This window comes from Corvus moneduloides, chromosome Z (assembly GCF_009650955.1).
Source record: "Corvus moneduloides isolate bCorMon1 chromosome Z, bCorMon1.pri, whole genome shotgun sequence".
In the NCBI taxonomy this organism is placed as follows: domain Eukaryota; kingdom Metazoa; phylum Chordata; class Aves; order Passeriformes; family Corvidae; genus Corvus; species Corvus moneduloides.
The window spans coordinates 75147901-75172792 of NC_045511.1; the positions used below are offsets into that span (position 1 = coordinate 75147901).

Here is a 24892-nt window from a genome sequence, read left to right on the forward strand (position 1 = left end):
TGTCCCCCACTGCCCCCGTTACTGCCCCCAGAGCCCCATGGAGCCCCGCTGTTCCGGCCCACATGCCCGCTGCTGCCCGCTGCAGCCCGCCTGCCATCGCACTCGCTATTGCCCCACACACACCCCCAGTGCCCCCGGTACTGCCCCGCACCCACCGCGGCAACCACCGCGCATGCGCCCCGCCCGCGCCCCGCCCCAAACACGTGACCCTTCCCAATACCGCCTTCCTATTGGTGGCGGCGCTACAAGCCCCGCCCAGGAGGGCACGGCCGTGCGTCGGCCGGCCGCGCCACCATGCCCGGGAGGTCAAAGCGCGCCAACAAGCGCCATTGTACCGGCTGCGCCGCCATGTTGGGTGTACCCGCAAACGCGCGGCGGGAGCGCGGCACCCCGGGAGCCACCATGGTGGGTGTACCAGCACGTGCCTGTACCCCCGAAGCTGCCATGGTGGGTGTACCAGCACGTGCCTGTACCCCGGGAGCCGCCATGGTGGGTGTACCAGCACGTGCCTGGTACCCCCGAAGCCGCCATGGTGGGTGTCCCACCAGGACACGAGTCCCAAGGTGCGTCCGTGTGCCCCCCACTCCGGGGGTCTTGGGAGGCAGGGGGTACCAGGACACAGATGCCCAGTGCTGTCCTGTGTGTGCCCCACTCAGGAGCCCCTATCAGCACTGGAAGGACTCAAGAGGCAGAGTGGAGGGAAAAAGGGTCCTTTACTGAGTGGTGGGGGTCCACGCCAGTCCAGCTGCCTGCAGGGTATCCCCAGGTCAGAACTTGGAGTAGCGGCGGCGCACAGAGTCACGGTAGAACTGGAAGATGGTGTCGGCGGCGCGCTGGGCTGCAGCCAGGCACTGCTGCATCTACGCAGGACCAGGGGTAAAGCCGTGGGTGTGAGGGTCTCCCTGCGAGGGAATTTCACACCCCAAAACCCCCCCGCAGGGCATCCCTCACCTCCTCCACGGAGCAGCTGCCCTTGGTGTTGGCCATCAGCACCTTCCTCTCGCTGCTGGCAATGGCAAAGGTGAGGATGGCACGGGCCTCCTGTGGGGACAGGGGTCAGGAGGGCTCGGGGGGCATGCACAGAGCTGGGCATCCCCCCAGGGCTCACCTGCTCCTGTCGGGCTGTGGGGTCCAGCAGGATGGTGCCGTCGAGCTGCAGGGCGCAGGTGACACCACAGAAGAGGGTGGCGAGGGGCAGCCCTGCGTCCAGCAGTGCCATGCAGGCGGCGTTCAGGCAGCAGGACAGCAGCTGGGGGTGTGTCAAGGGACCCCGCAGCACCAACAGCTCCGAGGCCCCCTTCCCACAGACCACCCCTCTGAGCCGCCCCGCAGACAAAAGGATACAGAGCCGGCGTCGCTGAGCACCTGCAGCACCAGGGTGATGGCGGTGCGGGGGTGCAGCACCCCTAGAACCACGGCCTCGCACGTCTGGCGCAGCAGCTGCTCCCGGCTGCGCTCCATCACGCCTGCACAACAAGGAGGGTGTCACAGTCCCCCCAGGAATCCCCTGTGGTGCTCAAGCTTTGTGCACTTCCGAGCCTCAAAAAAGGAGATTTAATCCCTGAAACGGAGCGGCCAACGAGCTCTCAGCGGTGTCCAGGCGTTGGACAGACACATTCCCGACGGATGGAACTGCCTTGTTAAGGGTTAGGGCTGGGCGGGCATCAGTGGTCTCGGCCTGGGGGAGGTTAACAAAGCCCGGCGAGAAGCATTTCCCTGCTAGTGGACACGGGCAGGGCAGAATTCATGGGCCCCAAGGACGTTTGGCAGAACTGCCAGGAGAAGGGAGAAACTGCTGAAGAGAGCTCAGCAGCTGTGCTGGAATCAGCTGCGGGGGGAACGGGGGATTCCGGCAGGGGCAGCTCCTGGCACGCGACCCGAGGAACCCCCGGCCCAAAGCAGAGGAAGACTGAGCGTGGCACTAATTAGCGTGAGAGAGGGAGGGAACCATTGCCCAACAGAGCATAGAACAGTAATTAATGAGAGAACGATGTAACTTGTAGCAAATGAACACAAATGCCTCTGTTTGCTAAAGTGTGTAAATCGTGAAGGGGTTTGGTTGTGCTGCATTTGTGAATTTGCCACCCAGCAAAATGTAACTAAAGAACAGTAAATAAACCAAATACCTCGACTGTGGCGCTCTGGGGAAAAGAACCTGTTTTGAGACAGGGACAGGACAGTGGGTTCCCACCTGGCAGCCCCACCTTGGGGCGCAGCAGCACCTCCAGCGCCGCCCGGTCCGGCAGCTCCTTGCTGATCTTGGCCTCCGCGGGGCCGTAGAGCCCGGCCAGCACCGAGGTGTCACCTGGGGACACAGAGAGGAGAGGTCACGGTGGGGAGGAGGCACTCGGGAACGGGAGCCCCCGGCATCCTGCAGGAAGGGCTGCGAACGAGAGCCCCGGCAAGGGCAGCCCGGAAAGCAGAGAAGGGGAGGCCTGGGACGGGCAGCACCACAGACCCAGCCCGAAGGGCTGAGAAGGAATGAGGAGCCCCGGGAAGGGGAGCCGGGGCGGCCTGGGAAGAAGAGTCCCGGAAAGGGGAGGCTGGGGACAGCAGCCCCAGTAAGGAAAGAGGGGGAGCCCCAGGGAACGGAGCCCCACAGATCCTACGGGAAGGGACGGGAAGGGACGGGATAGGAGCGGAGCCCCACACACCCTGCAGGAAGGGGTCGGATGGGAAGGAATGGGAAGGAGACGCCGGGGAGCGGAGCCCCACACACCCTGCAGGAAGGCGGCCGAGCCGTCGGGCCGCGAAAGCAGCCCCAGCTCGCAGGAGAAGGGCCGCAAGCGGCACTGCCCGCCCGCCGCCGCCTCCAGCGCCACCGCCGCCATCGCCGCCGCTCCCCCCGCCGCTTCCGCCTCCGGGGCGCAACGCAGCCAATCAGCGCCGGCCGTCGCGACACGGGGCGGGCCCGGGCAGCGGGAGGGGACGGCGGGGACACAGCGGGGACACATCCCGGGACACAGCCCGGGAACAGCGGGGGCACAGCGGGGACACAGCCCGGGACACAGCGGGGACACAGCCCGGGAACAGCGGGGACACAGCCCGGGACACAGCGGGGACACAGCCCGAGACACAGCCTGGGCACAACGGAGACACAGCCCGGGACACATCCCGGGCACAACGGGGACACAGCGGGGACACATCCCGGGACACAGCGGGGACACAGCCCGAGACACAGCCCGGGCACAGCGGGGACACAGCCCGGGACGCAGCGGGGACACAGCCCGGGAACAGCGGGGACACAGCCCGGGACACAGCCCGGGAACAGCGGGGACACAGCCCGGGAACAGCGGGGACACATCCCGGGACACAGCGGGGACACAGCCCGGGACACAGCCCGGGCACAACGGAGACACAGCCCGGGACACAGCGGGGACACATCCCGGGACACAGCCCGGGAACAGCGGGGGCACAGCGGGGACACAGCCCGGGACACAGCGGGGACACAGCCCGGGAACAGCGGGGACACATCCCGGGACACAGCCCGGGCACAGCGGGGACACAGCCCGGGAACAGCGGGGACACAGCCCGGGAACAGCGGGGACACATCCCGGGACACAGCGGGGACACAGCCCGAGACACAGCCTGGGCACAACGGAGACACAGCCCGGGACACATCCCGGGCACAACGGGGACACAGCGGGGACACATCCCGGGACACAGCGGGGACACAGCCCGGGACACAGCCCGGGCACAACGGAGACACAGCCCGGGACACATCCCGGGCACAACGGGGACACAGCGGGGACACATCCCGGGACACAGCGGGGACACAGCCCGGGACACAGCGGGGACACAGCCCGGGAACAGCGGGGACACAGCCCGGGCACAGCGGGGACACATCCCGGGACACAGCGGGGACACAGCCCGGGACACAGCCCGGGACACAGCCCGGGCACAGCGGGGACACAGCCCGGGAACAGCGGGGACACATCCCGGGACACAGCCCGGGCACAACGGGGACACAGCCCGGGACACATCCCGGGACACAGCGGGGACACAGCCCGGGACGCAGCGGGGACACATCCCGGGACACAGCGGGGACACATCCCGGGACACAGCCCGGGCACAACGGGGACACAGCCCGGGACACATCCCGGGACACAGCGGGGACACAGCCCGGGAACAGCGGGGACACATCCCGGGACACAGCCCGGGAACAGCGGGGACACAGCCCGGGCACAGCGGGGACACAGCCCGGGACACAGCCCGGGCACAACGGGGACACAGCCCGGGACACATCCCGGGACACAGCGGGGACACAGCCCGGGACACAGCGGGGACACAGCCCGGGAACAGCGGGGACACAGCCCGGGAAACAGCGGGGACACATCCCGGGACACAGCCCGGGACACAGCGGGGACACATCCCGGGACACAGCCCGGGCACAGCGGGGACACAGCCCGGGACACAGCCCGGGCACAGCGGGGACACAGCCCGGGACACAGCGGGGACACATCCCGGGACACAGCGGGGACACAGCCCGGGAACAGCGGGGACACAGCCCGGGCACAGCGGGGACACATCCCGGGACACAGCGGGGACACATCCCGGGACACAGCCCGGGCACAACGGGGACACAGCCCGGGACACATCCCGGGACACAGCGGGGACACAGCCCGGGAACAGCGGGGACACATCCCGGGACACAGCCCGGGCACAGCGGGGACACATCCCGGGACACAGCGGGGACACAGCCCGGGACACATCCCGGGACACAGCCCGGGCACAACGGGGACACAGCGGGGACACATCCCGGGACACAGCGGGGACACAGCCCGGGAACAGCGGGGACACAGCCCGGGACACAGCCCGGGAACAGCGGGGACACAGCCCGGGAACAGCGGGGACACATCCCGGGACACAGCGGGGACACAGCCCGGGACACAGCCCGGGACGCAGCCCGGGACACAGCGGGGACACAGCCCGGGACACAGCGGGGACACAGCCCGGGACACAGCCCGGGAACAGCGGGGACACAGCCCGGGACACAGCCCGGGCACAGCGGGGACACAGCCCGGGACACAGCGGGGACACAGCCCGGGACACAGCCCGGGAACAGCGGGGACACAGCCCGGGACACAGCCCGGGCACAGCGGGGACACATCCCGGGACACAGCGGGGACACAGCCCGGGAACAGCGGGGACACATCCCGGGACACAGCCCGGGCACAGCGGGGGTAAATCTCGGCCAGGGCGGGGTCGGGGCAGTGCGGGGCCGCCCGCCCGCCGCCGGCCTGGAGCGGGGGACGCGGAGCCGGGCGGCCGCTCCGCCGTCGTGAGGAAGCCCTGAGGAAGGCCTGAGGAGTCCCGGCTCGCACAGGGCTGGGCAGGCGTTGGGCCGGTCGGAGCTGACAGCCGTCCGAGCGCGGGCACTGCGGCAGGCACCCGCGGGGCTGGCGGAGCGGGCAGAGCTTCCTGCTGCTGCATTCTCCATCGGCTTGAAAAATCTCAAAGGGATCTGTTCTGTGATCCCACAGATGGACCACGGCCAAAGGAGGGTCCTGCCGGCTCCGCCGGGGCTGTGGGACGCGGGCCAGGGAGACTCCGAGGGGCTGCAGGGCAGGGCTGGCCGGGCACGGCCCCGGGGTGCGCCCACGGACACGGAAATTGGCCCGTGGCACTGTTACCCTTCTCTTTCACGTGTCTGCACACGGGACCCGGATCTGGCCAGCACATGCCATGAATGAGAGGCTTCCCGGGACATGGATCTACCCCACCGGTGCTGTCTCCGGGGGCCTGGCGTGGGGCTGAAGGGCAGTGCCAAACCTCCCAGCACCTCCCTCTTCTCCTGCAGCTGCTCCTCTGTAACCCCTTGAGCCATCAGGGAAAAAGCCCCACCAAGCCCCAGGTCCCTCCCAACCTCAGCTTTCTCCCTTTGCCAGCCTGTGCCTGCCCTTTTCCCTGTCTCAGTCCACATCCCACCATGTGAGAACTGCCCAGGGCACCCTTAAACCCCACGCCTCAGCACAGACTACCTCTGTGGGAGTGAGGTGGGGACATCTTTGGCCCTTTTGAGTTTTCCTGCCCTTCCAGGGACTCCCGTACAATTCCCAGGTCCCTGCTTGGAGAAGACTGATGATTTCCCATCACAGAAATTGAGAGATGTCAACAATGGGTTGACTAAAGGGATCAGAAAGGGGATGGGAAGCTCAGCTGGCAAAACATGATACAAGAATCTTTCTCGGCACGAGCACTTTGGAGTCACTTCCACGCAGCTTCACGCAGGATCTCCCGGGGCTGTAGGGGCTTGGCCAACGCTGGGCACGACGGAAAGTCCTCCAGGAGAAGCGGGCGGGAGACTGTGTCAAGGAAATAGCCTTTTATCTCGTCTTTGGTTTCCTCCTCCTGAACCTCAAAGGGCGCCGGTATCTGTAGGCCCTCCTCCTCTGAGAGCGCCGGGTGGGCCGGGGCCGGAGCCGGAGGCTCCTGCGCGGGCGGGGCTCCGAGGGCCCTGGAGCCGGCGCGGCCTCCTGCGGCACGGCCCGGGGCTGGGGCTGGGGCTGGGGCTGCTCCGCAGGAGCGGGCGCGGCCGGGGAGCGGCCGGGACCCCGGGGGCGGGCGGGTTCTGGGGCGCTGGGCGGGTCCCCCCCGCCGGGCCCTGCGGGGCCGGGGCCGGGGCCGGGAGCCAGGCTGGGGCTGGGGCCGCGGGTCCCGCCCGGCGGGGCCGAGAGGCCGGCGCTGGCCACGGGGCTCTCCTCCTGCTCCTGCCGGGCAGCCGGGGAGCGCCGCGGCGTCCAGGCGTTCCTGCAGCGGTGCATGGTGACGTGGATGAGGCCGTGCACCAGCGGTGCTGTGTATTCCCCGAGGTAGCTCCGCAGCATGTGGGTCAGGGCTTCCCTGTCCGGGCCGCAGATGCACAGGGTGGACAGGGCGATGCTCTCCACCGGCCTGGCCTCCCACCACTGCGGGCCGTAGATGGCGTCCAGGCTCTGCCGCAGCCAGGGCCGCACGGGCTCCAGGAGCTGCTCCTGTCCGTGCAGCAGCTCTTCCCACTCGTCGGCCGGGAAGCCTCCCGCGGCCTCCGGGCCCGCGCACGCCGCCTCAGCCGGGGCCGAGGGCCCGGGGCGGGTGTGGACCAGGCGGAACAGAGCTCTCCGTGCCCAGCCGGCGGGCCCCGGCGGCACTCCGGGCGGGCTGAGGATGCACTGCAGGAAGTCGTTCTGCCCCAGCACGGAGAAGCGGGCGCTGAGCAGGGGGCTGGCGCAGAGCGGGCACGTCGGGCTGGTGGCCGTGTGCCGCAGGAGGCAGCCCAGGCAGAAGCGGTGGCCGCAGGGCACCGCGTCGGTGTCGCTCTGCACGCTGTGGCACACGGGGCAGTTCCACTCCGTCTGCGTGGCCTTGCCCGCGGTCTGCGGCGCTGCAGGGAGAGGCAAGGACAGGATGCTCCCCATTGCTGGCGCTGGAGGTGGTGCTGGGCCGACAGCTGCACTTGGGGATGTTGAAGGTCTTTTCCAGCCTTGATGATTCCGTAGCGCCTCCAAAGTGTGGCACGTGCTGCAGGATGGAGAGAGGCCTTGGCCACTGGCTGTCCTGGGGCATGGACGGGAGGAAGAAATGCCCAGGCCCCTCGAGGACACCATCCCTGCTCCCCAAGCCCCCCTGCCCACCCCACAGATACCCTGTGAGGAACAGTTCCCCACAGAGCTCACCTGCAGTGCTGCAAGCGCCGCGGTGCCGGCTGCCCAGACCAGGCAGGGCTAGGGACATGCAGTGACGGCTCCAGGACCGGCAGGGAATTCCCAGTGGCAGCCCCCAGCCCACGACACAGCTGCAGGAGATGCCTGGCTTTATGGTCCGGGCCTCGCAGCCTTGGCAGCAGTCCAGGCTCGAGCCATGCTGGCCCTGCCAGTGCCCAGATACAATCATTGAGGGATGTGACATCACAACACATCCCCCAGTAATGTCACAGTCAGTCACTTGGTTTGTCACCCTCCACCAGCAGGTGACATTGCAGCAGGACTTTGGCTCCCACAGGCATCGGGGGAGAAGGAAAATACAGCTTCTTGTGTTTAACTTCTGCATTTCCATGGTGCTCTCAGCCACCTGCATCCATGTCTGTGGGTCTTGTCCCTAAGCATGGCCGAGGTCCCCTGTGAGGGAGGGCCTGGTGGGGACCGCCAGCCCCAAGCCCACCCCCAGTAGCAGCTACACACGGAGACAGGGCTGAGTGGTTCCAGCAGGGCCATGGGGCTCCCCAAAGGCACCCAGAGCTGACCACACTCAGAAAGCACATGCACCCTGCCTTCTGGGGATACTCCTAAATCACAAAATCCCAGAATTAACTAGGTTGGAAAAGACCTTTGAGATCATCAAGTCCAAGCTATGACCAACTGAACCATGGCACTGAGTGCCACGTTCAGGATTTTTGTAACGACGTCCAGGGATGGTGACTCCACCACCTCCCTGGGCAGCGCACTATCACTCTTTCAGGGAAGAATTTTGTCCTGATGTCTAACCTAACTTCCCCTGGCACAGCTTAAGGCTGTGTCCTCTCGTTCTGTCAGTTGTTGCCTGGGAGAAGAGACCAACCCCCACCTGACTACAACCACCTTTCAGGGAGTTGTAGAGAGTGGTAAGGTCACCTGTGAGTCTTCTTCAGGCTAAACAACCCCAGCTGCCTCAGTGGTTCCTCACAGGGCTTGTGTTCCAAGCCCTTCACTAGCCTTGTTGCCCTCCTTTGGACATGTTCAAGCATCTCAATGTCCTTCCTGAACAGAAGGGCCCAGAACTGGACACAGTAATCGAGGTATGGCCTCACCAGTGCCAAGTACAGGGGAGCAATGACTTCCCTGGTCCTGCTGGCCACACTATTCCTGATACAGGCCAGGATGCTGTTGGCCTTCTTGGCACACTGCTGGCTCATGTTCAGTCGGCTGTCGACCCCAGGTCCCTGTCACCCCTATCTGAAGGCCAGTTCTCTTCCTTCCCCACCTTGTAACTGGGACAGTGCCGAGGGAGCTGAAATGGGGGGGCTACAGCAGTGACACTTGTGCTTGCACCTGCCTGTGCTGCCAGCCCCAACTTCACCTGACGGGTTGTTAACTGTTTAATGGGGCAGCACTAGCACTGCGAGACATTCTGGCTTCAAACAGAATAGTGGGGGTTTTGTGTGCGTGCCCAGGTGGTGTTTTCATGTGACAGAGGTTTTGCACAACAGCTCTGCACTCTGTAGCTCACAGTGCCAGGTGGGATTTGCCAGGTCGGTATTGAATTCTGCCCTAACAAGGAAAAGGCCAACACAGCAGCTCCTACTAGCTGGTGCTACTGTAAAGAAAGCTGAAAGATACAACAAAGGAGAGTGGAGGTGTGCTTGCAAGATAAAAATCAGTATTTTGTGCCTCATTGTTGTGCTGGAGGCACCCCAGGAACAGCCCATCCAAAGCACCCTGGAGAGGAGGAAAAGGGTTAATGGTCATCAACAGCCAAAGACATTGTGATTTGCTGTAATGAGTATAGCTGCAACAGAATTTTAGACTTAGGGGAGAAATTTCCCCCTTCAAAATTAAGCAATAGCTGTAGATGAAAAGACTACACCTGTCCCTTGGGAGGGGACAGATCCAGACTCTTTAATAGCATTGCTCCAAGGTCAGGGGGGATAAACACGTGTTTTCTCTCACTAAACCGGCTGTAAGCAATACAGAAATGCAAACGTGCATCACACAAAGCTGTTTTGGTTTGACTTGTCTTCCTCACTGTTGGGGTACTACTAACCACAGCACTCCATCATGTGCCAGTTACCAAACACAAGATCAGTGTTTCCCCCAGCACAACTGCAATTCAAGGAAAAAACTGCACATGACACATTTAACGTCCTACAAAGTACAACCTATGCTTAATTGCTGCCTTTTCCCCTCTGAAAGTTATGCAAATATCTTTCCAAGAGGAATACAAAATAATTCTGGCACAACATTTTTTCCACTTATAAGGACATGAAAATCTTATTTATGTCTTCTGTAAGGCACAGTACAAAACAGTATTAATACAGTAGAAGGTTCCTGTACATCATCAGTATGGGACATCAGACTTCTTAGGTGTAAATTTCAGCCTCTTCTTTCAAGAAGGACCAAACTTCCAAACAGCAGTTTTTCTGAAAGTGTGAATTTGAATAAACTCTTCAAATGCTGACAACTTAATCTACTGCAAAGTAGATTAAAATGTGTAAAAATAACTTAAGACTGACACTGCTAATCTGTAGTCTCTTTCAAACTGATTTCAGTCATTTATTTCTCTCTTGTCATCGCCCTCAGGCAGTGTCATGGCTCAGAAGGGGCAGGAAATAGCTTGTACCTTAGCACTCAGCTCAGGCTGACCCTGCAGAGGGAGGAGGATGCCGAGAGCTGTCTCAATGCTCACACAGCTGGTCTAGACTCGGCTCCTAGCTCTCCTGCACGGCTTGGGCAGCACTGCTGGGCAGACCATGCTTTTCAGCAAAAGGCCTTTGCAGCACACGAATCCACTCAGGCACAGCACTGGCTGTGTCCTGGTCTCTCAGTCACTGTCATATTCCTCGATTTTCAATTCCTCTTCCTCCAGGATGGCCTGAGCCGCGATGGGCTGGGGCTGGCTGCCAGGCAGGTCACTCCCGCTGGACTGGCTGGAGGGCAGCGGGAGCCCCTCGGGATCGCCGTCGGCACCGTCCCCGTCGCAGCAGAACAGCTCCGGCACCCCGGGGTCTTTGTCACCCAGAGCTTCCAGCTTCAGCCTGCAAAAGCACCAGTGCAGCACGGTGTGACCACGAGCCCACGGCTGCACTCCCGCAGCCAGCGCTGCAAACAGAGCCTCATTCCCTCTGGCACAGGCATCTCGGGACTGCTCAGTAACACAGATCACTCCCTATCAGGATTCCTGAAGGAAGCAAATTCCTACATTTCTCTGCACTGCGGTCCCAGCACACTGAACAGATGGAAAAGGATGATGGTGTTTTCAGCAGGAAGTTACCCCTCAGAACAGACGTTCAGTAACACCCCATCAACTTATTAATGCAGATACAAAATGTCAGTATTCACAGGTACGCTGCAGGGAAACTTAAAAAAAAGGAAGTTACAATTAATTTGAGAAGCTCCACACCTTGTGGCTCAGACCAGGGGGATTACAAAGAAATATACTCTCCTTCCTCCCTGATCAGCAACCAAAATGGCTTAATACAACAGCTGGGGAACAGGATGGCTCTTGGAAATACAGCCTGGAAATTCACAGTTACACTCAGCAGCAACACCAGGGACGAGTAGGAGATGCTCTGTCAGATGCATCAACAAACTCTGTCCTGGTCAGGAGATGAAAGTCTGTCTCACTGCAGCTGTGAACATGATTCTTTTCTAGAAACAGAGCAATTAAAAAGCTTTTTAAATTCCAGAGGTATCACAGCTATAGAAGTGTAACTGAGGCTCTGCTGGGGTAAATGAAGTCTCTGATTCACAACAGAGCACCTCATGCCATGTCACCCCTGAGCCTGCACACGCAGCCTCTCAGGAGGGCACTGCAGTCTCACAGGACAGAAAACCTGGGTTTTCAGTATTCAGTAGCTACAGCCTGACTACAACCCATGCATGCTGAACAAAGGTTTATCCTAAGCAGCCTCACAGGCAAAACTTCTACAAAATAAAACCAGTGCAGCTATCTAATTTTAGATTAAATAAGTCCTAAATAAACTTTTAAAAATACTTTGTCTTTCTACAGGGATACAGCTTCTTCAAAGGAAGTAAGAACAATTCCCCACTGCACTTTCTTTCTTACCTTCTAATACTCAGGTGAACACAGAATGTCCTATCAAACTTCCAGATTGTTTTGTCTCATATTAAACAACAGGCAAAAGGCACTAATCTCTTTGCATCAATTCACTTCTATTCTCACAGAGATGTCTTTAATAGTAAAGAAAATGTTTTATTCAGATCATGTGCTAGAGAAACAGATGTCTAGGACAGAGCTAATATTTGATACAATGGAAAAGAAAGCTAAACAAGGATTAAAAGCAAGACCTGAGTAGAAACACTGCTACAATATTGTAATGATAAACAGATTTGAACTGGAAAACCGGGAAAATTATCATGCTGAGGGAATGTCACATCACAGAGATATGTGATGAAGGGGTTATCTTCTCCTTCATATATAAAGTCTTACTTTATTTAAGTCCAGACAGAAGTTCAGCTTACCTCCCAAAATGTCTTTTCAGTGGCAGCCTCCCCACGTCTTGGATAAAAGCAATCTGAGCTAGGAACAAAGAACCACCAGTATCGTATTAGGCAGATCATTGTGAACAGACAGTTGAACATACTGGCAAATAAACAATGACCTTAGTCGAGTATTCCTGTATATATTTGAAATATTTTGGATACCAAAACACTGCGCATGTAACTTTTTTCCCCCAAACTGTTACAGTTTACTACAACATATTTACAGATGGCCTACACACAAAATCCCAGATTCCTGACATTCATCCTGTGTATTTATCATGTAGAGCTATTATTCCACAGCCTACAAAATTCACCTGATGTCAAGGCCTTAGTTAAGAGATGATGCTTTTTATTAGAGACAATTAACAACAGCATAAGTGACCCAGCTATCTAAATACCAATTTTTGCATTATGTAACACACAAAGTAAATTTTTCTGCATGAACTGTTTGCTAATGTATTATCTCAGAAGATTTAACTTTTTTTTCATGCACTGCAGACATGAATTTTGCTTCTTTTATTTGTGAAAGGCTTTTTGAGGTGTTCTAAGTCTGTTGATGTTACAGGAAAGGTATCAGTAAGCAATGAAGATCTAGTCAATATTGCTTATTAGGTTTCCAAAACTCTTCTCATCAAATCCTCTGGCAAATATAATAAAAGCCCTAAGCCTAGACAGCAACTTAATCACTGCAGTTGGACCAACCTACCAGGGCAGCTTTAATTTTGGGCATCTTTGGGCATCACCTACATAACATTTACCATGGGAATTGATCACACTGAGGCAAAAGCACAAACAGTACTGACCTTCTGGCTTATGAAATTTGTCAGTATGTTGCAACTGTCAAAAGAGTCCAAGATCAAGAGTTACACCCATCTTACCTTGGTTTCTCATCGGGTTTGTTAACATAGCAAGGTAAGGCAGCAGCTCTGTCTGAAGGCACTCAGGTGGTAAACAGAAGCTTGAAAACAGAGATTTTGCAGCAAGGCAATTTTCCTGATACTGTAAGAGTTGGGGGGGAACACAAGTAAAAAACCTGGTAAACCATTATTAATGCAGATGCTCTGTACTGTAACACACAGACTTTCTTCCTGCCTGCTACAGGATGACTACACACAAGCTACTTGTGTAGGAGAAATGAGACCAAAAGGAAAGATAAGCAGTTAACATATACCAATCATAAAAATGGTAGAATCCTTCAACTCTGTCTTTTACTGGGCATTAAAAATATTTTTTAAAAATTGTTCCTTGATTACTGAATTCCCAACCCATCCAGGCCAATGCTTTTTGCCAACATGTTAGTTCAAATGTAACAAAATGCCAAGACCTGCCGAACGAGCTATTTCTGATAAACACGTAAACCACAACAGCAGAAATGTCTTACACTTATACAACTGTTCAGTGTGCTTCCAACTGCACCAAACTCACACAGGAAATCAATTCTAGAAATACTGAACAGTATTTCAATGCCAACTGTCTCTCTTAATTTAGGATTAAGACTCTCCCAGGAGCATGCCAGCTTGGACACAGGAATCAGACTTTGTCAGAGGCCTCCAATTTATTTTTACATTAAAGGAGTGATGCAAACTGCTCTTCTAGCAAGTGCTTTTTAGAAGCAGATTACATCGAAATAGGATATTTGACAAGTTTAGCACTTGTGATCAAATTTCATCTATACTATACTCAATAGTCACACCTTAGGAAAAAAAACCCTAAAAACAAAACCAAACCAAACCAAACCAAACCCAAAAAAAAAAAAAAAATCAAGATTTTACCTTTTTACTGATCAAAAACCACTGGGGTTTATGTAAGGGTCGGAACCCCATTCCCCCCTGCTGGTGGGCAAAGGCTCTGGATGTGTTGGAGTGGATGACCCCTCGGGTAGCCACAGAGGCACTGTAGTTCTCCATCACAAGCCGTGTCTAAGAGAGAAATTGGGCCTTGTGTGAGCTTGAGGCAGCTCATCTGCACTGAAACACACTCACTAACTGCAGTGGCACAACATGCACAGCATTTTAAAGTTTAGATTACTGCAGAACTTTCATTCAAAGCAGCTGAGCAAAAAAGAAACAGCTCGATTCCTTCTTAGCACAAACATATTCTACTCAAAATTCTTCATAGAGTGCCCTACAAACACTACAACCCACCATAATAAACACTGACAGAAGCTGGACAAAACGTTGGCTCTGCATCTCTTCTGCAACTGATGTACTTTAGCATTCATTAACAATTCATGTCATTCACACCCTAAGTTTGCAGCAAACATTCAAAAATGCAGTAAAAAGTCAAGAGGCTCAATGTTAAAGTACTTAAAACCAAGTCTGTGCCTATTAAAAGACGACACTTACACTCCAGTTACTACAAAGGACATCAGCAGTGCTCAAATATTCACTGGCTCTCACCACATCATCTATATCAGAAAAAAAGTCCACGTAGTTCTGGTGAAGGTAGAGATTGAATATGCTTCCAGACTTATGTGATTTTTCCACAATACCCTGTTAGAAGAAGAAAAGTTCAGATTTTACAAGTGGATAAGGAGCAGGATCCTGTGTATAAAAAGCTGTGACATCTCGGTCAGGGAGCTGGAACACATGGTCTGTGCCGTGGTGCCCAGACACAACAAGGAGCTGGTTTGCCCCAGTGGTCCCTTCCAAATGAGTTATTCTGTAACTCAGACAGACTGAATGCACACCAACTGAGATCAGTAACAGAACCAATGTGACTGAGAATTTGCACCAATCACTTAGCAGTCTTGGTTTGTTTCAAACCCAGCTGAACTCATGGAGCCATTGCAGGAATACCTCAGGCTGAATGAGCAAGGTGTCCCGATGGTGTTTGGACAGGTGACCAGGCAGCTGAGGGGACTCTGCTTCTGACACTGCTTCTCCTGCAAAAGATTGCACAGTCTTTAGCCCTTATGTTCAGAAACATTGTTGGCAACTGTCAGCCCCACCAGCAGCTAAATTATAGCATTTTCCATTCCCAGAAAGCTCTGGGACAGGCACAGGTACCTAATTATTATAGTAAATACTACACAGCCATCAGCACACAATTAGTTGCATTAAGTTTCATGTAACAAATCTAATCGAATTATTTTTGTATTCCCTCCCCTCACTACTTCTCCTCAGTTGGTTTTGGAGCCAGTATTGTGAATTACTACCAAAATGTGCACAGCCAGTGGCACAAGGGACCCCGATTCAGCTGAGTTTATACAGTTGATATTGACCAAACATCCCAGACAGAGGCCATCCAAAGCCTTACTTTAGCAACTCCAGCCATTAGCAGCTGACATGCTTTGCCCACCGAAGGGGAGAACAAGTCAAAGTTTTCTTACTTTTGCAATAAATTATTTTCCCCAGAGCATGGAAAAGAAAGATGGATGCATCTTTGCCACCAATAGCTTGTATCTCTTGGTCTTCTGAGGTATCATGTCTACTTTTCTTTTGTACTTTGGATACTCCTGCTTCCTCATATTTTATTGTGGAGCTCTTCTTCTTCTTTGACCAAAATTCTTTCTCCAATGACCAGTCTATCAATAAAATAAAAAATAAATTCAAGACAGAGTACATGATTCTGCAGAAGTTTTCTATTATGTTGGTACTGCTGAAGTTCTGTGTGAACAAACAGTAATTATGAAAGGAACAGAACAGGTTATATAAATGGGAGCACTATGAGAAAACTCATTTATTAGGAACACAACCCAGTCACCCAAATTAGCATCATTCATTATCTTCATTCCACTTCTGTCCTTTAAGCCACAGCTGAGGTACCAAGTACTTTTTCGAACAATAAACAGGTGTCTTTGAAAAAAGCATTCAGGCTTATCCCTTCCACTTCTGATACATTCCCCACTTGACCATGTTTAGAATTTCATGTTTATAAAGCACAAGTACAAATATATTTAAATTATATTTCAGTTACATCCTGTTTACGTATCAATTTGTCTTCTACTGGCATTATCTGTACAATAACCTCCCTGAAAGTGGCAAAGAAACCCTTTCATTTAGGTCATTCTTCCAACTGCCTACTATCTTTCACAAAGTTATGAGCCTCATGAAATAAAACTTATTCTACTCTAAGTTAATAAACTTGGAAATCTTCACTCACAGTTTGATTTTGTGGCATTTGAATGTTCCTTATTGAGGTAAGAGAATTTATACTTTAGGTATTTTTCTTTTCTCCCACAATTACCATGGATCTATTTTACCCATTAATAGTGTTACAAAGTGAATGTATCAATTGTGCTTACATAGATACACACATGAAGAAACAAACCTTACACACATAAAAACAAATGCTGCATGCTGCAACAAGGAGATTGGGTGTCTCCCACACCTGTTTAAGTATCACTGGCTACCAATCACTCACCTCACTGAAATACCTGCACAACTAAAGGTGTTCTGTTCAAGCACCTTCTCAATGTTAGAGAAAATGTGAGAGGAGAATAATCAGTGTGACTTCAGTATATGATTCCAATTTCCAAGAAGCTCCAAAGTCATACATCTCTGTTCTCTCCCAAGTTCTAACTCTCATGGTTTTACATTTCTAAGGTAACTTATTAAAAATTACACAAACTAGTTATTTTAAGACTATTTTGATTGTCTCGGGGATGTGTCCAGCAGTGAGATACTGCATGCTTTCCTCAGATATCACCAATCTACTATTCATTCTTACTAATGGCATAATCATCCCACTGAGAGCAATCCTCTCGTTTTCTCATTAACACAGAACAATCCAAGCTTGGTATAGCTGAAAACATCATCAGAATATTTGACCTTCAATGTCTGCAAGTTAAATGTAGAAACTTTATTCTCTGCTGTGTGTAATTTAACTAACATTGCCCAGCTAATTTCAATATACTCTAAAACTCAAAGTACAACACTCCCTCTTAAGAAATGGGCTCAAAACTACCTTTAATCTTGTATTCCATGAGCACATTTTCTGTTTGCAAAGCAAATGAGAAGGAAAAAATGTGTGCCAGAAACCGTATCATTGCTAGCTCTACCTCACAAAGCAGAAGACAATTGATGAGTCTGTTTCCTTAGTTCTAAGCTGAATGCAAATGATGTCACCATTTCATAGTCCTTAGAATGAACAACACAAGCCAGAGTACTCCTTTTACAAACGCAACTTGCATACATCATTTCCTTAACAATTACTGAGACGTAAAATGCTCGTAAAATGATCAGTTTAGGAAATGCAACACCCACGCAATGAAAAGTATCCCTTTCGAACTAAGGTTGCATCATTAAACCTTTGAGCAGCAAACAAATAGCAAAGACAGCAGGGAGAAAAGAGGGTATTTCACTAAATTACATCAGCATATGCATACATGTCATGGTTTAACCCCAGCCTGCAACAGCTGAGACCCACTCATGCCCCGACACAGCCTGTGTTTGTTCCTGCTCCACAGAAGCGTGTCAAGAATGTTTATGCAACTCACCCAGCTGTGCTGCAACTGTGAACAGAACATGTTTTCAGCAGAAATGGTCAAAATACCACTTCACTTAACAAAGCCACAGTTTTTTACCTTTCATAGAGGAAAACTGAAGGCTGTTTATTGCACTTCTTATGTCACCTGAACAACCTCTGCAAAGCAACTCCAGAGAAGTTCTATCAAGGGTGTAATTCTTCTCTCTGTTCTACAAGGAAAAACAGCACTCAAAACAATAGAAGAGCAGGAAAAGGAGTATTTGAACATGGCTATGACAACCCACCTGACACACACCATAAACAGACACTGTGTACCCACCATGTGCTCAAACCACGTCATACTGCAGACTTTAAAAAACTTAATCCATTTAAGCACACTGTCACAATTTATGTAACAATATTAAAGAGAAAAATGCACATAACTCTTTGCCAGGTGTCACCCAATATGATACTTGCTTGTAATCAAAACAGTTCAGGAGTAATACAGGATTCAGGTTCATGACTTCTTCTGGCCTTGCTGGATACAAGAAAGATTATGTCTCTTCCTATTGTTTGTTTCATTTATATAGCTACTGTAATAAGCACAGTGATTTTCAGAAGTAACTTTGTAGACTGGGACCACAGGTCAAGTGAAACTAAGCTTGTTCCTTGCTTTTTGTTGCCCTGGTGAAAATGTTTTTTTTTGGGGAGATGTGGGGCTCTGCTATCAAAAATCAAATACAGTAACAAAAATAACATATTTCAGACATAAAAGTGTGCAATCTTTTGGTCCTAGCACTGCACAGAAGTTATGAACTTTGACAACTTACCATACTGGCTTCGGCTGCAGCTATTCGATTAAGAACTTTCATCATATTTGTCTGTGCAACAGGCTTGAAACTGTCAAAGTTCATTAAAAAAAAATTACTTAGTTTCTAACCTCTCAATTATTTGAAGCACGCTTTAATGAGGTAAAAGATCTTACCTAATATTGAATATACACAGCTCCTCTACAATTTCCGTGGGGAATAGTGACCTCTGGCTGCTGTCTCCACTGAAGTTATCTGAGATTATGAAGACAAGGGGGCACCTACTTGTACGAACGAACCTCCTGAATTGCAGAACAACAAAATGTGATGAAAATCAAACTCCAGCTTACCGCAAGTGGCTAAAGCTGATAATTAACAGCTTATTTGCCACCGACCTGAGGATGTCATGTAGACTGCCAGGCTCTCGGTAGAATTGGTTAGGAATATCCTGTGCAAAACAAAGAGCTGCTGTCACTATATTCAGATGTAAATACTCTTCCACAGACTGACTGTCACAGCACACTGCATAGCCACACATTTTTAATTCCTGGTTTGCTTGCTGTAAACTACATTTTAACACAGCTGATACTGGACACAGTCAGAGGAGCAGCAGGGGGAAACAAACCCACATTTGGCACAGTATGTCTCACTATGGAAAACGATCACCTAAAAAGAAATATTTTCTTTCTGTCTCAGTTTTCTAAGACACAGCCTTGGGTGTCACACTGCCTGTGAGCAAGGGTTTAACCCGAAGGACAAACACTCCAGGAAGCAGCTCTGCTGGGGAAGAGGGCAGGAAACCCATGTGAGGTCTGACAGGACCCACTCAAGAAGGTGACTTTATAAAGACAAGTCACACGAGCCTCTGCTTCCTAAATTCTACAATGCATCACTTTACCCTGCTAGAATTTCTGCCTGTTTTGGTCTTAAAAGTTTACAGACAACCTGACTATCAATTTCTAAAGCTGAAGAATTGAAAAGTTCCGAAAGGTGAAGAATTGAAAAGTTCCGAAAGAAATTGCTATTGAAACACACTTGTACACAAGTACCAATAAAGCCTTGTCCTGCAGCTGCCCACAAGCCCTCAGTTCACACCTCTGCCCTAAACACCACCACCCGTTTAAGACCAGGGAGTAAGTGCTAAATTTCAACTGTTTCTGCTTGTGGTCATTCTCATGTGTTTCCTACACTCTCCTGCATCATTAAACAACAGGAATAGTGGTGGTTTTTCCACTCTTTCTGTTTAAACATATATATATATGTATTTCTAGAAACTTTATCATCCAGAAACATGGGAATGACTTCTCAATATTGTTTGATCTACTTTTTGATACTGTTACGTATTTCTGTGCTCAAACCAGACTCCCATTTCTGCCTGACTACTTGCTTCTGTGGCATAACTACAGGTAGGACGTGGCTCTAGACTGCTGCAGAGACCCAAAAAGTAATGAAGACCTCATCTGCAGTAAAACAGACAACTTAGGGAAACACCAACCCAGCATCTGAAGCTAGTTAGCATGTAAATATTACAACAAAAGGTACTGTTTTCAACATAACATTTCACAAGTTTCCACTTACTTCAATAAGAATAAGCTTTTTATCATTTTCTGAGGACTCCCCAAGCATCTGAAGTTTGTTATACTTATTTGCTCTTAATAGAAAATCTTGAAAGAGAGCTGCTTGGGCCTGACTCGGAAACGTATGAAAATTTGAGTCTGAAAAAGAAAACTAATTAAAAATATGTATTCTATATTATACCAAGTAAAATATAAATACCCACATGAACTAATACCCACCCGTGCTATTTTCTGACAGCAGCAATGAACAAGCCCTTTGGCAAACATGTGACAAGCACAGCAGAATTTTAAAAGGGGTGTAATTCAATTGAGGACTCAGACAAAGACACTTACCTCTTTTCATTTATTTGGTTCAAATTATGTCCAGGCTATATAGAGCTCCCTATACTGATCTGGATCATCAATTATTTTGGACTGAACACTGTAATAAACCTAAATCCCTTTCCAGAAAAAAGCAACAGAAGGATTCTCATTAAACACTAAGGAATTGGCTTACATGGATGTGGATCTGATTTCATATGTGACAGACAGAAAAGAAGCAAAAATACAAGATAGAAAACCCACTAAAGTAACTGGAAGGGAAAAAAAAAGATAAAAAACCCCAACATACTTACCATGGTCAAACATACTTCTCAAGTCTTCCTTTGTAAAGTCTAAAGAGAGTGGATTGGTCCATTCTTGCACCTGAAGGCCAAGATCTTTAGCTAGAATTTGCAGAGTTGCAGTTTTTCCACAGCCAGGAGGGCCAGTCAGCAGCAGGACAGAGCCACCCTGACACAGAGATACAAAACATAATCACAAATGTGATAAATAAAGGCTGACAGTTGGCTGAAGATGAATATTGGTTGAATTTCTCCTATAGTTTCTCTGGTAACGATCCTCTCTCCCAGAGAAACCCCAGACATACATTTTGAGCTGTTAATTTACCTGCTGAGTACTCGGACAGAGAGAACGAGGCCAGGACTCTGAGAGCCTTGCTCTGTTCCTAATGCCTCTGGTACATAAACTGCATGTGACTGCCACACAGCAGACAGGGAACTGGAGAACCAGCTCTGGAAAACACTAGGCAAGGCTGGCAATTTGTGTCTAAGAATGCCTCTTACCAATAAAGATTAAAAACATCCTGTTACACCAGCGCAGTGCAACTGGAAATGTGTCACGAGACTTAAAAATTAACCTGGGAGAGATAAAATGCAGCTTCAAGTACATACTGAAGAGTTGTGATTTTTGACTGGATGCCAGAAAATAACATTTCTGAGGAAAATCAGAATCCACCTCTTAGGAGCATAAGCCCAAAACAAATGTTACAAGCTCTAACCTATGTTCTTAAGAGTTTTTCTTACAATGCAGAAGATACACAATCGCTGCCTCTCTAAGGTGAGGTTTTTCTCTGAACTTGAAATTACATCCAGCTCACTTGTATGGTTTGGTACCTCCAGCTGTTGATTTTAGCAACTTTACCTGCTTTGTCTGCCTCTGAAATATATGTGTTTTTAACCAGGTTTCAACTTCCTCAATCTTCTTTTTTTGCACAGCAAGGTCATTCTGAAACAAGGTTAAAATATGTGAAAGTTATAAATGAAACTCTTGGTTTCTACTAAAAATAGAGAATAGAATAAATGCTGACTAAAATATCAACGGACATGTTGGTATGTGTTCCAGTTACGTGTGTGCTCTGCAGAAGCAATGCCACAGGTAAGGATCATCATCTCAACCTGTTTCCTCAAACAATCAGTTTTCCATTCCTTGTAGTCAGGAAATAATGAGCTATTTATTATTCTTTAAGTAATAACACTACAATCTTGTCAGTGTCAGGATATTCCATAGCTATCGCTGAGGCTGGTCCTTTTGACTTTTATTACTCTAACACTGCAGAGGTTTTTGGAACTTCTGCAAATCCCACACAGCTGGGTTTTCCCAGTGCTTGGAATTATCAGATGTGTCTGGAATTCAGTAACAGGTTCAAAAGTTTGCAAGTGACAGGAAACAACATCTCCTCAGCAGCTTTTCCTCCTCAGGAAGCCTGTGGGAACATGTGTCTGCTACAGATCAAGAGCTCGCTGGAGTGTGCTTTGTGCACTGGCTGGCAGTGAATCCCTGACCCAGAACCCCTGTGCTTTACCCAAACAGGGTCTGGTGAGAGCCTGGCCCGTGCAGGTTAGGACAGGAGCACAACGTGTCCCTATGATGTCACTGTTACACTGGCACTCGGAGGAGCTCTCACACCTGAGTTTCAGGTTTGTATCTCTCCACCCAGGGCAGCTCATCCTGGGCCCGGCTCCGGTTCTGCCTGGACGTGGCACGGGGCAGATCTACGGCACACGGCTTCGCTCGTTTCCGGGGAGGAGCTTTGGCTTTGCTGTTCTCTGGCACAGGGCTCAGGTCCTTCTGCTTCTGCCCACGGCCTCTGCCAGAGCTGCCTTTCAGCGGCTTCACAGGAACTGCACAAGGGGGAACACCTGTGCTTCCAAAGAAGTCATCAGATGGATGTTCCAGCCAATCCGTCACCTGAGGAAACACAAACGCTGTGGTAGCAATGCTGTGCTCTCCTCCCCTTAGCTGGGCACAGCTGCTTCTAGGAAATGGGAGATTTTTATGGAGTGTGCACTTCCCCATCCCTGGGAGAGTCCAAGGCCAGGCTGGACGGGGCTGGGAGAAACCTGGTCTAGTGGAAGCTGTCCCTGCCCATGGGAGGGGGTGGCACTGGATGGTTCTATGGGCCTTCCAACTACAACTGGGATTCTGTGACTCTTCTGTATTAAAAAAACAGCTGCATCATTGTGCCAGGAGTATTTTGCAACAAACTGGCACATCAGAACAAGTTGAGAACTCCACAAACACACATCCAACCTAAAGAATTAAAAAAGAACGAAAAAGCAGCATCAGCTTACTCAGACCACTTTTACATCAAGGTCATATTCACACTGTCTCTGTGTAGTTTTCAGTATGTGGCACTTTTTCCCCCTTTTAAAAAAATATTTACAACGCAACCATTTGTGTTTAAAAGTTAGACACAGAGAACAGTTATTGAGGCAGCACAGTAAAATCAGGGAGTGTTTGCTGCAGTGGGCAGCTTGGGCTGAACCAGAGCCCATGCCAGTGATGAGGAACAGCGCTGCTAACAGCACCGGTGTTTAACTCTGGATTTGAGGAACACCCCCTGGGACAGGGCTGCAGCCTCGCCTGCCACTGTGACTTCTCAGAGGCCCAAATAACACCACAGGGGCCACATGGCAGCCCCTCGGTGCAGGGTTCACAGGCTGGATGCCAACACCCTTTGGTGGAAACGTGAGTGACAGAACAGACACAACATCCCCAAAAATGGCCGTGAAATCCTACAGCTTACACACCTCATAAAACAACACAGCACAGTGCTGACAGACAGGACACTGCCCGACAGCTGGCTGCAGCAGGAGGCTCTGCCTGGAATGGGCTCAAACAACTCCAGCAAGGCCCTGTTTGCAAAGCCCCGGGGGGGAATGCAGAAGGGGGGGTCACACAGTTTTTGGGGTGCATAGTGCTGAAACCAGCCTGACTCCTCCATCCCAAAGTTCAATGTCCTGAGAGGGAGCTGAAGCTGTGGCAGAGCTGGAAAAACCCCCAAAGAAAGGAACAACTGAGTGACAGCACTGAGAACTTCTGCAGAGCTGCAGAGCTGGCACAGCCTGGGCACAGCTGACTGAGGGGGCAGCACCTCAGACTAGAAAAGCCCCGTCCCAAATGCTAACAGCAGCGTCTCCTGACATTTCCCTTCCTGGGGGGTGTGGGGATTCCGCCCTGGAGTGGGGACGATGTGATCTCAAGGTCACTGCTTGAGGCTCAGCCAAATGCCCACAGTCGGTGCGAGTAGCATCAATCTCTATTCAGTAATTGTTTCTGCTGGCTTTAATACAATTACTTCAAAATTCAGATTCACAGAATCATTAAGGCTGGAAAAGACCTCCAAGATCATTGAGGCCAGCCTTTGCTTCCTATTTCCACTGCTCACATAATATTAATTATATTCATATTTCAACAATTGCTTCACAGTGAACTGTAGCAGTGCTTAGAGTCCCTGTTCTGCGTAGTGAATAATTCTGATTAAGATCTCTTTGTCTGATCATCATTAACTACATTTGCATGAATAGACCTGGTTTGGCGTCCTTAACCGTGCAGGACACAGCTGTGTAAGGCTCAGTTACAGGACGGGCTCAGTCGCGGAGCCGTGACCCACGGACCAGCGCTGGGGCTGGCCTCGGGTCCGGGTGCACCCGGGCTCCTCTCCGGGGAGGGTCTGGGGGCGGTTTGCGGGTGGTCTTGGGGTCCCTTCTGCACTTTGTGGCTCAACGGGATAAACTGATAAACTTTGTCAGAAGCTCCCACTGTGCCCGCGACGCCTCAGCAGCCGGCAGAGAGCAGCGGCCGCTGCACCGTTCCTCTCACACAAGCTGGGTTTGGCTCAATTTGCATAGTTACCCGCAGAACCCCGTGAGAGGGCGGGGGGGGGTCCCTTCCACACGCAATGACACCAAACCAAATCTCTCCCTTAGCAAAAAAACGAACAACCCCCACTGGAAAAGGACAAACTGCCAATACAGAGCCCACGGAGGAACTGCCGGGCCGCCGAGTGCCCCTTCCCCGGACCCACCTCCGCCGGCCTTCCCGGGCTGCTGCCGGACATCCTCGCCCGGGGGGACCACTCCGCCGACGGCCCCGCTGCCCCCGCCGGGCCCCGGCGGAGATGCGATCCCGGGGCCTGGGACTCGGTGTGACTCGGTGCTCCGGGGGGAGGCAGAGCGCGGGGTAACACTCGCTGCGACTCGGTGCTCGGTGCCCGGCGGATCCCGCGGAGCTCTCACTGCTCCGGGCTCGGTGCCCGGCGGATCCCGCGGAGCTCTCACCGCTCCGGTCCCGGCCGGGCCGCGTCCCCTCACACGGCGAC

The 24892-nt window shown here is 51.8% G+C and overlaps 3 protein-coding genes across 4 annotated transcripts; all 3 read right to left on the minus strand.

The window, feature by feature from the left end:
- Nucleotides 1–684: 684 nt before the first annotated feature.
- On the minus strand, nt 685–2865 carry EXOSC5 (exosome component 5). 2 transcript variants are annotated; one of them, XM_032097406.1, is made up of 6 exons: nt 2720–2865; nt 2192–2305; nt 1345–1466; nt 1109–1249; nt 952–1006; nt 685–860 (listed from the first exon to the last, which is right to left on the minus strand). In XM_032097406.1, the coding sequence occupies exons 1-6, from the start codon at nt 2829–2831 to the stop codon at nt 799–801; spliced, it is 606 nt and encodes a 201-aa protein (XP_031953297.1). In that variant the 5' UTR covers nt 2832–2865; the 3' UTR covers nt 685–798. The 2 variants fall into 2 exon arrangements, with proteins under 2 accessions (XP_031953297.1, XP_031953296.1); XM_032097405.1 differs by having other exon boundaries at nt 695–860; nt 952–1041; nt 2720–2863.
- A 3461-nt stretch (nt 2866–6326) lies between these two features.
- LOC116438298 (atherin-like) lies at nt 6327–7856 on the minus strand. Its single transcript, XM_032097136.1, has 2 exons — nt 7656–7856; nt 6327–7500 (listed from the first exon to the last, which is right to left on the minus strand). The coding sequence occupies exon 2, from the start codon at nt 7395–7397 to the stop codon at nt 6327–6329; it is 1071 nt and encodes a 356-aa protein (XP_031953027.1). The 5' UTR covers nt 7398–7500; nt 7656–7856.
- Nucleotides 7857–9520: 1664 nt separating this feature from the next.
- Nucleotides 9521–24890, minus strand: RAD17 (RAD17 checkpoint clamp loader component). Its single transcript, XM_032097462.1, has 16 exons — nt 24599–24890; nt 22198–22479; nt 21433–21516; nt 20586–20742; nt 19973–20109; nt 18790–18842; nt 18571–18696; nt 18416–18485; nt 17704–17815; nt 15508–15702; nt 14975–15060; nt 14522–14668; nt 13949–14095; nt 13055–13175; nt 12156–12213; nt 9521–10708 (listed from the first exon to the last, which is right to left on the minus strand). Exons 1-16 carry the CDS (start codon nt 24629–24631, stop codon nt 10495–10497), a joined length of 2022 nt encoding a protein of 673 aa, XP_031953353.1. The 5' UTR covers nt 24632–24890; the 3' UTR covers nt 9521–10494.
- Between the last annotated feature and the right edge of the window lie 2 nt (nt 24891–24892).

Bases quoted from the DNA above. Each gene is read 5' to 3' on its own strand.
- EXOSC5 (XM_032097405.1), bottom strand. From the start codon at position 2,831: ATGGCGGCGGTGGCGCTGGAGGCGGCGGCGGGCGGGCAGTGCCGCTTG. The intron at 2,306-2,719 runs GTGTGTGGGGCT...CTGTGTCCCCAG, and splicing joins CTCGGCCGCCTTCCTGCAGG to GTGACACCTCGGTGCTGGCC. The intron at 1,467-2,191 runs GTGGGAACCCAC...CTTGTTGTGCAG, and splicing joins CCCCAAGGTGGGGCTGCCAG to GCGTGATGGAGCGCAGCCGG.
- LOC116438298 (XM_032097136.1), bottom strand. From the start codon at position 7,397: ATGGGGAGCATCCTGTCCTTGCCTCTCCCTGCAGCGCCGCAGACCGCG.
- RAD17 (XM_032097462.1), bottom strand. From the start codon at position 24,631: ATGTCCGGCAGCAGCCCGGGAAGGCCGGCGGAG. The intron at 18,843-19,972 runs GTAAGTGGAAAC...TGTTTTGCACAG, and splicing joins AAAAGCTTATTCTTATTGAA to GATATTCCTAACCAATTCTA. The intron at 18,486-18,570 runs GTAAGATCTTTT...GAACTTTGACAG, and splicing joins CTGTGTATATTCAATATTAG to TTTCAAGCCTGTTGCACAGA.